Below are 15,663 nucleotides of genomic sequence, written 5' to 3'. Positions count from 1 at the left end.
TGGACTCCTTGCTGCTTAAACTGCTACCTTGCTGTGTTCTCTAGCTTCTATTATATTCTCTAGTTTCTGATTTCTTGTCTCGACTTCTCTATTAGAATTGTGATTTGGTTATTGCTCGCTTATTGTGTTTGTTACATGTTCACACCTTGCCCAGGTAGGGAACGTCACCCAGTTATTGGCCTCCGTTTAGGGGAGACCCAATAATTAGGTAGGGACAGATTGGGGGTCTCAGGGCCAGGGCTCACTGTCCTTGTTTGTTTCCTCCAATTACAAAATAATTATGAGATAAAAGTGTATATTTCAATGCCTTCTTCGTTATCTGCTTTTCACTCTGCTAGCGAGACGGACAGAAGATCACTAGCATGTCAGATCACATTAAGGCTCTGTGCAGGTGGTTGTTTAAAGAGGGACTTTCACCACCTCTAACTTCTACCCTTTATTTAACCGGTTCGCGACCGCCCGCCGTGTATTCACGGCGGCGGTCGCGTCGCGCTGCATGGAGAGGGCTCACGGGCTGAGCCCTCTCCATAGCCGGTAAGTCTTTGCTGCATATTGCAGCAAAGGCTTACCGGTAACATCCGCGATCGGTGCTAGCACCGATCGCGGGTGTTTCTACAGCATGGGCTGCCGGCAAAGCTGCCGGCAGCCTCAAACAGATAGCGGCGCAGGGGCGCCGCCATCTTACCTGGGATCGCCGCTCCCCGTGACGTCATCGGGGGGCGGCGATCCATCTCCATGGTAGCCTCGGGTCTTCCGAGGCTATTTCATTTTAACCCCTTCATTACAATGTGCTGATAGCACATTGTAATGAATGAGGAAGAAAATCCCCATATACTGCCATACTGTAGTATGGCAGTATATGGCAGGATCGATCAGACAACCAAGGGTTAAAGTACCCTAGGGAGTCTGAAAAATAGTATAAATAAAAATAAAAAAAAGTAAAAAAAAAAAAATTATAATAAAAAAACCTAAAATTTCAAATCACCCCCCTTTCCCTAGAACTGACATAAATATAAATAAACAGTAAAAATCATAAACACATCAGGTATCGACGCGTCCGAAAATGCCTGATCTATCAAAATATGATAACGGTTTTTCAATGCGTTTAACCCCGTAACGGAAAATAGCGCCCAAAGTCGAAAATGGCACTTTTTTGCCATTTTGAAAAATCTAAAAAAATCTATAAAAAGTGATCAAAAGGTCGTACAGTCCTAAAAATGATATCATTGAACATATTATCAAATTTCGCAAAAAATGACACCATAGTATAAAAAAGTTATTAGCGCCAGAAGTTGGCAAAATCAAAAAAAAAAATTTTGTACAGGAGGTTTTAATTTTTGTAAATGTATGAAAACATTATAAAACCTATACAAATTTGGTATCCCCTTAATCGTACCGACCCAAAGAATAAAGTAGACATGTCATTTGGGGCGCTCAGTGAAAGACGCAATATCCAAGCCCACAAGAAAATGGCGCAAATGCGTTTTTTCACCATTTTCACTGCATTTGGAATTTTTTCCCCGCTTCCGAGTACATGGCATGGAATATTTAATACCATCATTATGAAGTGCAATTTGTTACGCAGAAAACAAGCCGTCACACAGCTCTTTACGTGTAAAAATAAAAAAGTTATAGATTTTTGAAGGTGGGGAGTGAAAAATGGACATGATAAAACAGGAAAGGGCCCGGTCCTTAACCGGTTAAATACTTTAAAAAATGATCTGGCACAGTTTTCTCTAGACCCAACCAATCTAGAGCAACATGCCTGATTACTGTTGCAACCAAATATACTAATGGATCTTTTTTCTATCCATTGTCCTCGGCTTTATTCCCATTGTGGAAATAAATTTAACTCCTTCATGCTCTGCAACGGATATATCCGCCGCAGAGCTATGAAGGGTGTATGAAGAGGGCTAATGGGCTGCATATTGCAGCAAAGACCCATCGCTAGGGAAGAGGTGTTAACCTCTTCTTTGGCGCCGCCATGTTACCTTCGATCGTTGCTCCTCCCCAATGTTATTGTTATGTTATTGGGGGGTGGCGAACGGTTGCCATGATAGCCTCGGATCTTCGTCAGACCCAAGGCTGAATGGTTTCTGCATATTTGTTACATTGAGCAAGTGGCTCATTGAAACGAATCACATGCAAAAACTCCATATACCGCAATACAATAGTATTGCAGTATATGGTAGGAACAATCTGACCATCTAGGGTTAATGCACTCTAGTGGGTCTAAGAAAAAAAAGAAAAAAAAGTTTAAAAAATTCATAAAATTCATAAAATATAAAAAATTCTAATCACCCCCCTTTCCCTAGAACTGATATAAAATATAATAAATCAGTAAACACATAAAAAAAATCACAAACACATTAGGTATCGCAGTGTCCCAAAATGCCCGATCTATCAAAATATAAAAACTGTTACGACCGGCGGTGACCTCCGTGACGGGAAATGGGGCCCATATGCGACTTTTACACCTTTTTACATGACATAAAAAATGTAATGAAAAGTGATCAAAATATCTCACAGTCCTCAAAAAGGTAGCAATGAAAACGTCGGCTCACTTTGTAAAAAATGACATAGCTCCGTACACCAAACTATGTAAAAGTTATTAGCGTCAGAATATGACAAAATTTTGTTTATTCTTTTTCATACACATTCGTTTAATTTTTGAGAATGTATTAAAACGCAACCTGTATAAATTTGGTATCACCGCGTTCGTACTGAAAAAAAATTTAAGTAGAGGCTTTATTTGGAGCGCCGAGTGAAAGTCGTAAAATCTGAGACCACAAGAATGTGACAGGTTTTTTTCAGATTTTTCCACACTTGGAATTTTTTTCCTTCTTCCCAGCACACGGCATGTTATAATAAATAACATCACGGAAAAGTAAAATTTGTTACGCACAAAATAAGCCCTCACACAGTTCTGAAAAATGAAAAAAGTTATCGATTTTTGAAGGTGGAGAGCAAGAAATGAGCAAAAAACCCTGCGTCCTTAAGGGGTTAAATAGTATTAAATAGTACAAAACATAGATTTTCCTCCTTTGCAAATAGTACCCGAACAATTGCAACAACAAGCTATTTCTAAACCTCAACCAATAATATTGATATTGAACTGCCTTTTTTTCTTTTTGGGTGGTGGGTTATAGCTTTTTACATACTGTAGATGTAAAGACTTGCAGCCCTATGGCATCATCAGGCTTAAAAAATATTTTCTTACTCTCCATGTTAGATCTTATATGATTACATTATGATTTGCAATAGTAAAAATAATATTAATACATTTCTTGTCATTATTGACACAGATATTAGTTCAGTCTTTGCTTCATACTGATTGATAAGTGAGATTTTAGCAATAAGTGCACTGTGAGTATACTATAAACACTTCAGCAATGTAAAATCTTTTGGCTGACACAGTTAACTTCCCAACATTTCTCAAAATCCTTATTTAAAATCAGGCTTGTCTTTTTCTCCTTGGCTAACCCAGAAAATAGTGCAATCAGGCAATTGCTTCCACATTTCCTTTGTGGCTCATACAGATGTATATATGCAATCTGATTCAATCAGATTCAGTGAACTTTACACTCTACTGAAATTGTATCGATATGTTACTTGCTTGAATCCTAAATTTGAAAAAGAAAAAAAGTTGACGTATAAAATGCACAGTATATTAATAGAAAAGCAAAAGGCACACACAAACACTCATTGCAATCCTTTTGAAACTGCCGAAGATAAAAGCTGAATCCTGGAGAGTGATACAGTCAAAGATTAAGTGAAGAAAGTTATTTCTTTTGAAGTTGAACACAGTTCTGCAACAAGTTTGGAGATCATGGACTCTTCTGGAAAGGTGAATGCTGTGAAAATGAAATGTTACTTGCCTGACTGTTTAGATAATACTATATTCTACAGGAATAGAAACTAAAGGAAAGAACACTTACACTGAATGAATTTTATAAACGTAACAGTAACTATTTTACAAAGTGCTACTTTGCTGTGTTTTTCTATTTATGAGGATTTTGAACAACAAGCTTACGTTCTAACTGAAATAGTTTATTAGAATCATCACAGAGAGGCTCAAAAGATGCAAAACCAAAATCTCCCATCAGGTCAATGTTATACCCCGTTATATGTTTGGGGCATTAATCACATTTAATCCCTTACTGACGTGCGCCGTAATAATACGGGACACGTCGGGTGCGGGTACATTGAGAGGGCTCACTGGCTGAGCTCTCTCCATAGCTGGTAAGTCTTGCTGCATATTGCAGCAAAGACTTGCCGGTAACATCCATGATCGGTGCTAGCACCGATCGTGGGTGTTATCCCTGCGATCGCTGCAGCCAAAACTGCCGGCGGCTTCAAAAAGATGGTGGCGCATGGGTAGTATGGCACTATATGGTAGGATCGATCAGAAAATCTAGGGTTAAAGTACCCTAGGGAGTCTAAAAATTGTAATAATAAAAATAAAAAAAGTTTTTAAAAAAATGATAATTAAAAAACATAAAAATCACTCACCTTTCCCTGGAAATGATATAAATATAAATAAACTGTAAAAAATTATAAACACATTAGGCATCACTGGGTCTGAAAATGCCTGATTTTTCAAAATATAATAACGGTTTTTCACTGCTTTTAACCCAGTAATGGAAAATTGCACCCAAAGTCGAAAATGGCATTTTTGACATTTTGAAAAGCAAAAAACATTCAATAAAAAAATATCAAAAGGTTCTACAGTCCTAAAAATAGAAGCATTAAAAACTTCATCAAAAGCCGCACAAAATGAGAAAACCTTCAGCTCTGTATACCAAAGTATGAAAAGGTTATTGGCGCCAGAAGATGGCAAAATCCCCCTTAATTTTTTTGTACAGGAGGTTTTAATTTTTGTAAATGTATGCAAACATTATAAAACCTATGCAAATTTAATATCCCCTTGATCATACCGACCAAAAGAATAAAGTAGACATGTCATTTGTGGCGCACAGTGAAAGCCGTAAAATCCGAGCCCACAAGAAATGCTGCAAGTGCTTTTTTCACCATTTTCACGACAATTGTAATTTTTTTCCTGCTTCCCAGTACACGGCATGGAATATTCAATACCATCATTATGAAGTTCAATTTTTTTACACCAGAAACAAGCCATCACAGAGCTCTTTACGTGCAAAAATAAAAAAGTTCAATTTTTGAAGGTGATGAGTGAAAAATGGAAATGAAACAAAAAAGGTCCAGGTAGTTAAGGGGTTAACATTAATTGTAAAGGTATATTCCAACACACCAGTAATCTGTCCTGACAGGGTTTTCACCAACAATAGGAATCCATTGTCATTGTAGTGGACAGGGGGCACAAAGATATAAGTGGCAGAAAAAAATATAACGTTGAAATAGGAAGACACATATAAATGGTACTAATTATATTAGGGCAAAGTGAGGAGTATTGAAACCACTAAGTCAAGACCCTGTCTAATATTGAACATGCACTTTCCTTCGTGTTTGTGGGGATCGTGTGATGGGTTCTTTAATATAATAACCTGGGAGATTTAATTATAACCTGTACTATAATGCTATGACAGAGTTTTTGATGCTGTGTGGGATATCACAGTCATAGTTTATTTTCAGAAGCGGCTATTAAACTATGACTGTGATATCCCACATAGGCATCATAAGAATCTACATGTAATACATGACAACACAGAACTATTGCTTCTCTTGATGCAAGATGTAAAATAAGTAATACAATTAACACTTTAGTACAGGTTATAACTACCTGTATAAGCTGGAGTTTTCCACACAAAAATGTGCTGAATAAAAACAAGCTCAGCTTATATACAAGTCTATAAAATATACTCACCCTTCCAATGCCCCCCACAGGTTTTCTTCTTTCTTCCAGTGGCAGGTCTGTACAGGCAATGACATCAGCAGGTGATTGACTTCATAGCCTTTGTGCCGCTAGAAACACAGACCTGCCACTGGCTACATACTATGGAGATGGTCAGCTATATACTAGGGACTGGCTGGCTACAAACTATGGGCTAGCTATATACTATGGAGCTGGCTGACTATATTCTATACTGCTGGCTGGCTATATACTATGGGCTGGCTTTATACAATAGGCTGCCTGGCTATATCCTATATACTGAGGGCTGGTTATTTCCTGGTGGTCAGGGGGTGTGCTATATACTGGGGGGAATGTGCTGGATGGCTATATACTGGTGGAATGCTAACTAGTCGTATATTGGGGGCATGGGAAGGCTGGCTAGCTATTTACTGGACAGAGGCAGTGACCAATGCTTTTCCCACCCTTGGCTTATACTCGAGTTAGTTTTCACAGATTTTGTGGTAAAATTATCGAACCTGGGGTTATATGCAGGTATATACAGTATATATCCCAGAATATTATAACAAAGCACCCCTTACACGAACCCCACAATGATAAGAGAAGTGCATGTTCAATATTAGACGGCCTTGTCATGCACAATTAGAGGCTTCAATTGTCCTTAGTTTGCCCTAATAGAATTTGTACAGTTTGTATGTGTATCTATACCAGTGGCATTTAACCTCGTGTAAGGTACTGAACCCACCAGTTTCATATGCACATTCACCAAACCCTTCTGTAGTGATAGATATAATATGTGTGTGTCTTGACCTCCATGGCGGAGGCTCCGCCGAACCCCTGAGACCGACTCACCAAACCCCTAGAGTTCGATAGAACCCCGGTTAAGAACCATTGGTCTAAATTAATTAAGTTGTATTGTATCCTGCCCCATTTGCCCCGTTTCCCCTACAGTGACACATTTAATATTAGTACATGTATTTTGCAGGGTGACTTGTTTGTTGCTGTTATAACAATTCAAAACTGTTTCTTTATGAAGGTCCTGTTCTTGGAAAGAAAAGCAATAATGAAACACTGGAAGAGAAGGGCTCTCCCTGGGGTTAGGATATGGTTGAAAATAATTTCAATTAAATGTATAATAGGGAAGCAGTAAACAATAATATGTGTATGGATCAACACTGGCAGAATCGAAGAAGTAAAGTTACTAGTAGAGATGAGCGAGCACTAAAATGCTCGGGTGCTCGTTATTCGAGACAAACTTTTCCAGATGCTCGAGTGCTCGTCTCGAATAACGAGCCCCATTGAAGTCAATGGGAGACCCGAGCATTTTTTTAATAAAACTGAACAGTAAAAGAACAGTGCAAAAAAAAAATTCCAGATGTTTGCAGATGTTTTACTTGTAAGAACACATTGAAATAACACTATTCTTCACTTTCCAGGTGTTCGCGCGTGTCTCCCGCTAAGTTAGGAGATGTGCACGAACATCTGGAATGTGAAGAATAGTGTTATTTAAATGTGTTCTGCCCTTAAATGTTCGTGTTTTCACTGTTTTTAATGTTTTAATTCTATTCTTCACATTGCAGGTGTGCGCGCGTGTCTCCGGATAGGTTCAGAGATACGCGCGCACAGCTGCAAAGTGAAGAATAGAATTAAAACATTAAAAACAGTGAATACAGGAGCATTTAAGTGCAGAAAACATTGAAAGAACAATATTCTTCACATTCCATATGTTCCGAACATCTCCTAACTTAGCGGGAGACACGCGCGAACACCTGGAAAGTGAAGAATAGTGTTATTTCAATGTGTTCTTACAAGTAAAACATCTGCAAACATGTGTAATATTTTTTTTTACAATAAAAATACTTTTATTCAATTTATTTTATTAATTTACTGCTCGATCTCGAGCCGGCGAGGTACTCGTCCGATTAACGAGCCGGTCCGAGTATGCTAATACTCGACCGAGCAGTATACTCGGACGAGTATACTCGCTCATCTCTAGTTACTAGCATAAAGATCAAGAAAATGACTGTTGGAGAGGAAAGAGACCATGATAAAAACACAAAAAAACACATATGATGTAAACATGTGTCCAGGGTAGAGATGGGCGAATCAATTCTAACAAAGTGGAATTTGTTTAGAATTTCAAGAAAAATTCGGTTTGAATCCAAAGTTTCCGGTGATTCATGGGAACAAATTTTTATTTTTTCCCCTTTATTACCAAAATGGCCACATGCACAACGTGTTACATGCTGCAGAGAACTCTGGGAAGGAGAAAGGAACACCCTTGAACACATGTAAGCCAATCAGCGAGGGCAAGCTTATGTGATGTCACAGCCCTATAATCCATTTTGGGGGATCTGTATACCCCAAATTCTTGTCAAATCCACATAGTTGCTGGAGTGATTTTTTCTCATAGTTCTGGGTGTCAAAATTTTTGGGGCCCTTAATGAGCAGTTTCCTTCACCGGCCTAGTAAGAAGGGTAGCCGCCAGCAGCAGCAGGACATGTAGCAGACCCTGCACCACCAGGTGGTGGATTACTTGGACTGGTAGAGGATTTTCAGGACTATTGGGCAGCCAAACTTGATGTGTGGCCGCAACTTGTGGATTTTGCAGTAGAGAAGCTGTCCTGCCTGGCCAGTATTGTGCCATTAGTGTGGGTGTTCAGGGTGGTGGGGGCCATCGTTACCCCAAGGAGAACCCGCTTGTCCACCCATAATGTGGAGAGACTGAACTTTGTCAAGATGAATCAGGTGTGGATCGGCCAGGATTTCAATACACCAAAGCCTTATGCTTCAAATTAGATCAGCCATGACGCCTCCGCCAAATGTTGAGAAATTAGTCTGGATTCTAACTACCTGCCTCAGCCACTATTCTGATGCTGCCAAAGACCTGATGCCACACATCTGCCTCCCATCATCTTTACCAGGGACTGGAATTGTCACCCACCTCCACACTCTGTCATTGTGCCACTTTCTGACCTCCTGCTGCTGCTGCCGGCACCTCCACACTCAGTTATTGTGCCACACTGTGGCCTACCATGTCGCTGCCACTGCTGCTGCCCACTTACACACGCTGTGATTCTGCCACTCTCTGATCTCCTGCTGCTTCTGCCAACTGAACACATCTCCCTGGAACACCCTGTCATTTCCATAATGCTGTTTTTACCCTCCACCACTCTATGACGTTGCCAATATATTTGGTTTTCCCCTTCATTTCATCTGTCAGAAGGAATGAAAAGCTTCAGGATTGATAGCCAAAAGCAGGAGTGGATACAGAACACAGAGGACATGCAAATATCCCATTTACTGGTCATCTCTGTTTTGGATCAACTCTTGTTTGCTTTTGGCTTTGGCAATACTGATGGGTTATTGACCGATTGAAAGCAGACACTGATGGATGAACAGAAGGGCAAAATGATCAGTGACATCTGCTGACAACCTCTCCACTGTTTTGGGGGGGTTTCTACATGTATCAGCATTTAACAGAACAGGTTCTGTCATAATCTATGAAATCATCTGATGTCAGTGTAAAAAGAGTGCACTCTTTGATGTTATAGTGGGATCTTGGCCCTCAGCTCAGTCCTTTAGAGCTGGCACAGATGTTATCTTGTAAGGCTATGTTCCCGTTTCACTTATTTGGTCAAGTTTTCCCCTGTAAGTGCCAATGGAATTGAAGAGTGAAGCGATTCTAAGAGCAGTGGCTGTCATGTGCATGTCATAATAAAACACAGAATTGTTTGAAGACCAAACCATGCTCCCTATGCATATTTGAGCATGGCACAACATTCTACAACACCCTACAGGCTCTCTGCAGCCAGGAAATACAATTTTTTTTAATGTGAATCGACATGATTCAATTCGAGTCAAGACAATTCTTGTTAGAAAATTTGGCGAAACTCTAGTCCAGGGCATAATGTCAATAAATACTGTCCCTGATAACTTCAATTCCTGTGAGTCTATACTACAGGATAGGGCTTAACTTGCTGATCAGTTGGGGTCTCAGTGATGTCTGTAGCTTATAGATTTACTCTCTTCATGCTATTGCTTGCTGGTATTAAGTCTGTGTGGGTGAGCTGATCGTGGAATGCAAGTATCGGGGCCACTGCAAAGAGCATCTCAGTACAGCATCACTCAGCAGAACAATATGTCTTCCCAACCCTAAAGTCAGAAGATTAACAGTGGGATCCCAGGACAACCAAAATTGCGTTCTCTGGGACCGATAGAGGCAGTTTGGAATTATATATGTGAAATGCTGTATTTTTGTTGATAACAGTGAATTAGAGAATGTGTTATTTTGTTATGCTGAGTACATATAAGAAACTTGTCTTTGTTGGAATACCCCTCTAAAGAGAGCATGGCTGAAATTCGGTAGATAAATAGACATTAGACACCAACAAACAGGCTATATTTTTTAAATTATGCTGTGATGCAAAAAACTATAGGGTTCAAAGAGGTTATTCTTTCATTTTCTTTAGACATAATTATCCAAAGTCATTATTATTTAAAAAAGCAAGCAATAATTTAAATGAAGCAAGAGTTGAAGTTACCAGTAGTTCAATATTGTGTGTTCAACAAAAAATTTAATGTAAAATAAAAAAATAATTCATGTAAACTTTTGTACTTTAATTGATTGGGTAAAGTTGACCTGAAGATTGTACAACTTGGACAAAGTTCTACATTTCTCTTGGCGTACAAGCCATATTATATTACAGGTGACATTTTAAGCTTTGATTTACCCTAAATATTTCAAGTGGCAATTAGAATCAGTAAATCAGTAAAATCTTGTAAACATTAATTTGTTAAAATATATTTATAATTCTACACCTGGGCATAATGTGTTATTTTCAGTTGATACTCAGGTACCTAGTTTCTTAAAAGGATATGAAAATACAAAATCTGAAAAAAATGTAATGAATGTAAGATGGAATGAGAATTCCAGAAGAATTATACAGCAAAATATCAACTTATTCATATGAACTCCTCTTTAAGTCAAATTACAGAATTTAAAGTACTTACGAACACAAACTGGAGTTTGTCCTGACCATTTGTGATCCTGAAGGCATATACGAACAGATGTGCCTACTAAACGAAAACCAGGATTACATTGGTAGACCACAGTGTCCCGATAGCTGAAGCCATCTCCACTAATGTGCCCATTTACAATTGGATCAGGGGAACCACAATGACCCGCTGCAGTTGGATAGAAAAACACAAACGCATAAATGCAACAAATAAAAATACATATAAAATACATGAAATACACCAGATGAATCATTAAACACAATATGGCACTGTCAGACAGTACATTGCAAATTAGCCCTTTTTCAATGTTTAAGTTCATTGTTAATTAGTTTGGGATGATTGGGCATATCATTCATTTACATACATATTATTTTCATACATACAATGAAGTTAGATATCATTCATTTACTGGAATAAGTTATTTGTGAATCAAATCCATACAAAAAGGCCATATTTGTAGCTAATTGCGTCAAATTTTCTTCTACTTGATCTTGACCCCCTGGGATTTCAGCACCTTAGCCCACCTTTTTATGTTGAGCCTTTTGAACCATGTATTAACAATTACTTAACTGTTCACATTGATTCTTTCAATCACATCACTAAAACAATTACAGGCAGTCCCCGGGTTACGAACAAGATAGGTTCTGCAGGTATGTTCTTAATTTGAATTTGTATGTAAGTCGGAACTGTATTTTTTATAATTGTAAACCCAGTGAAATATTTTTTGGTCTCTGTGACAATTGGATTTTAAAAATGTTGGATTGTCATAAGAACCAAAATTAGCAATAAAGCTTCATTTCAGCCACCTTAGATAACTGTTACAGCTGTTTATTGTGGCCTAAGGCTAAAGTACAGTAAATTACCAACATCCAGATGTCCGTTTGTAACTAGGGGTCGTCTGTAAGTTGAATGTTCTTAAGTAGGGGACCGCCTGTATCTCATGAATTGCGTCCTTTATTTTTTATAATCCTTTATCATTGTATTTAGTAGATTTGTCACTATTATTGAGATTTAAGAACAAATTAAATCCATTTACCCAGGCATCTTGTTTCAATGCCACTCCATAGTCCATTAGCCAAACATTCTCTTACATGTGAGCCAACAAGAGTATAGCCTGAATTGCACGTAAATATTGTTGTTGCTCCATAAACATTTAAAGTTCCGATCCGGTTACCATTTGGAGGAATAGGTAGTTCACCACATGAAATAACTGCGAAAACAAATACAACACCTTAAGAAAGAAAGCACATTTACTCAGCACAAGCCTGACTAGTGGCTTTTAATAGACAGGGGATTTAATTCCACCTGCAGAGTGTACTGTGTGAGTATCCAACATTCATTCTCATTTCAGTATCATTTCCACTCACTTCAGCACAGTAAATAGCACATAAATATTTTCAGACAGTTGAAATAACATTATTTTTCCTCTTTCTTCTATATCTAAAGCAATTACGTTTTAACTCTTGTCTCCAATTTACTAGAAGTAAAGTGTAACAATCATAAAGTTATTTGTAGAATTACTGCGCCATTTCCTTTGCCTTAGTGGCACACTTATGGTCCAGAAATGTTTCCATTGCAAAGTTTGAAATCAATAACTCACATTTATATACAGAGATAAATTGTTGTTTGGAAATGCACAAATCAAGTACAAATAACATTTCATTCATACAAGTAGCATAAAATAATGATAAGTAATGTGGATGTAGTTTAAAATACCATCGGGGAAGAATGTTGTGTGGGAAAAGAGTACACATTTTCAGAACAATTTCCATTTTGGAAAGAAGGAAATGATTTTATCAAATAAAACAGAATAGAAAACATTATCAAGTGAAACCATCAATCCTTCTCCCAAGCAACTGAGGAATTATATATATATAAATTCTGACCTTATAAACAGAAAAACGATTCTATCTATCTGTCTAGCCTTGAGATTCCCTTTTTGGGAATAAACTGTACCGCAAATTTTACCTTCTTGGATTTGGAGTGCTGCTTCATTTTGGAGTTGGACATTTCTATGAGTTCATGTCTGGACTCTGGAGCCTTTTTGCACACAGCCCCCCCCCCCCCCTTTCTTGTTAGGGGTCAATGATGCTGTGAATATTTTTTCTATCTATATCAGAAAATAGGCACCTTTTTACTTGGTTTGGTGAAACAAAGTCAATTTATATACCCATGCAGCTATGTTTTGCCAGATCTTATCAAGTACTATCACAGTGTTACATGGAAGTATATACAGGAGTATATATAGGAAGTGGGATGTGGAAATTCATTAGCTCATTGTAATACAAGATACATGCAAAGCATATTAAAATACATGATCATTGTAATTTACAAGAGATCTGAGATTACAAATGAAAAGAGTCCATGTATAGAAATTTAAATACATTATAGCAGGTGCATATATAATCAGATGGACAATCATTAAGCTAAACCGTGAATTAACCTTTGTAGTGCTACATAGTATACTCTTTCCAGTGCGTATAACCATGTGGATCCCTGCATGTGTATGTGCTAACTGCACCTATCATTAGAGAGGAGTAGAGAGCCCGGAAATTAGGCTAATTATCTACTATGCTTGGGCATTTCCATCTCCCAAGAATAATTTGTGGTCACATTTCTTGGAAGACTTATACAGAGGCGCAGCAGGCATGGACACCTGCCCTTATGCTAAATGCAGGAGCGCTCTTCCAGTACACTTACACGCATACCTGACCATGCACTATTTTTTATTCTTTTGCGTATATCTTGCATTAAAATGAGCTAATGAATTGCTACACCCCACTTCCTACATATACTTCCATGTAACACTGTGAAATAGCTTGAGACTGTATGCATTAACCAACACATGGCTACATGGGTGAATAAAGCCACTTTGGAGTGCTGCCTGCGTTCTGCTATAATACACTGGATTTCTGCATTACTTCTTTTGATAGCACCAAAATGCTTTCTACAGTATCTATCTTTCTATCTATTTATCTCTCTATTAGAGATGAGCGAGCACTAAAATGCTCGGGTGCTCGTTATTCGAGACGAACTTTTCCTGATGCTCGAGTGCTCGTCTCGAATAACGAGCCCCATTGAAGTCAATGGGAGACTCGAGTATTTTTCAAAGGGACCATGGTTCGGGAATAAAATGTGTTATTTAATTGAAAAAGAATGTCTTCTGATAAGTTAGCAGATGTATGCAAACATCTGCAATCTATTCTTCAGTGTTCCACGCGTATATTATCTCCCGACAAGTTAGCAGATGTGAAGAACAGTGAAGAATAGAATAAAAACAGTGAACACAGAATAAAAACGCAGTGAAAAACACAGTGAAGAATAGATTGCAGATGTTCGGCACATCTGCTTACTTGTCGGGAGATACGCTGTCCCGGGATCCGCTCCTCTTCTTCCACTGAAGTCTCCCCGATCTCTCTGCCCTTCCCGATGTCTCTGTGCCGCTGCCCCAATGTCTCCGTGCCCGCCGCTGCCCCGGTGTCTCCGTGCCCGCAGCTGCCCCGGTGTCTCCGTGCCCGCCGCTGCCCCGGTGTCTCCGTGCCCGCCGCTGCCCCGGTCTCTCCGTGCCTGCCGCTGCCCCGATGTCTCCGTGCCAGCAGCTGCCCGCGATGTCTCCGTGCCTGCCGCTGCCCACGATGTCTCCGTGTCTGCCACTGCCCCGCTGTCTCCGTGCCTGCCGCTGCCCCGCTGTCTCCGTGCCTGCCGCTGCCTGTGCTGCTCCCCGGTGTCTCTGTGCTGCTCCCTGGTGTCTCTGTCCTGCTCACCGTGTTCTTCAATGTGTTCTTCACATACTATTTTGTTTGCACCGTTCCGCGCGTATCTTCCGACAAGTAAGCAGATGTGCCGAACATCTGTAATTTATTCTTCACTGTGTTTTTCACTTAATTGATCCTATGTTCACTGTTTTTATTCTATTCTTCATTGTTCTTCTCTGTGTTTTTTTAATTAAATGCTCGATCTCGAGCAGGGGAAATACTCGTCCGAACAACGAGTCGTTTCGAGTACCTTAATACTCGAACGAGCATCAAGCTCGGACGAGTATACTCGCTCATCTCTACTCTCTATCTATCTATCTATCTTTATATCTATCTGTCTATCATCGCTATAATGTAAATAATATTATCTTAACAGATTACCCTATAAAAAATAAATATGTAGATATTACTTTCTACCTCAAATGGATAATATGGACTTAAATACTTTTATATATAATATATGCTATATGCATGTAAAAGATCATATCAGATGTCTTATATGACATGTATTACTGTATGTCATTTATATTAGAAAAGGACATGTAAACATTTTACTTTTAATGGATTTAATCTTTTTCCTTTAATGTGTATTTAAAAAATACTAAGCTTTTAACAAAGTAATATGTTTTGTTATGCTCAATGTACTAAAAGCTGACAACATAACCACCCTTTCCAATAACAGACCATTCATATCTGCCAACCGGCAGACAATGAAGGTCACAGTGAACTAACTCTCTGGAGTCATCCAGCTGAATGCTCCAATCCTGGCCATAAACTCATAATGAGTGTCACGGCTTATATCCAGGGAGTTGAACGTTCAAACCCACTGAGAATACATAAGACATATTATTTCATTCACACAGAAGTCATCAATTCTATAGCCAATTTTACTTACTTCACTTCCTAGGTTTATATATAGATGCACGCTTACAGTTCACATTGACCTACGCATGACTTTAAATAGCATCCAACTGAAGGTGTATGACACAAATCATTTATTTGCATTTACATTTCATCCTAGGCCATTAATATACTTATTCTCCTAAAACCTGTGCATTTTAG

At 38.7% G+C, this 15,663-nt stretch overlaps 1 protein-coding gene across 3 annotated transcripts in view; it reads right to left on the bottom strand.

Annotated features, from left to right (window-relative positions):
* Positions 1–15,663, bottom strand: part of CSMD1 (CUB and Sushi multiple domains 1) — a 1,135,715-nt gene that overhangs the window by 130,504 nt on the left and 989,548 nt on the right. For all 3 annotated transcript variants that reach the window (XM_072142316.1, XM_072142317.1, XM_072142318.1), the window contains 2 exons: positions 11,883–12,056; positions 10,841–11,014 (listed from right to left, as the gene is read on the bottom strand). In XM_072142316.1, coding sequence (XP_071998417.1) covers positions 10,841–11,014; positions 11,883–12,056 — 348 coding nt within the window. The remainder of the gene's footprint in view (positions 1–10,840; positions 11,015–11,882; positions 12,057–15,663) is intronic.

The sequence above is a fragment of the Engystomops pustulosus genome, chromosome 3, assembly GCF_040894005.1.
Source record: "Engystomops pustulosus chromosome 3, aEngPut4.maternal, whole genome shotgun sequence".
Classification (NCBI taxonomy): Eukaryota; Metazoa; Chordata; class Amphibia; order Anura; family Leptodactylidae; genus Engystomops; species Engystomops pustulosus.
Note: the sequence above shows the minus strand (reverse complement) of the source record. Positions and strands in the feature narration are given on the sequence as shown.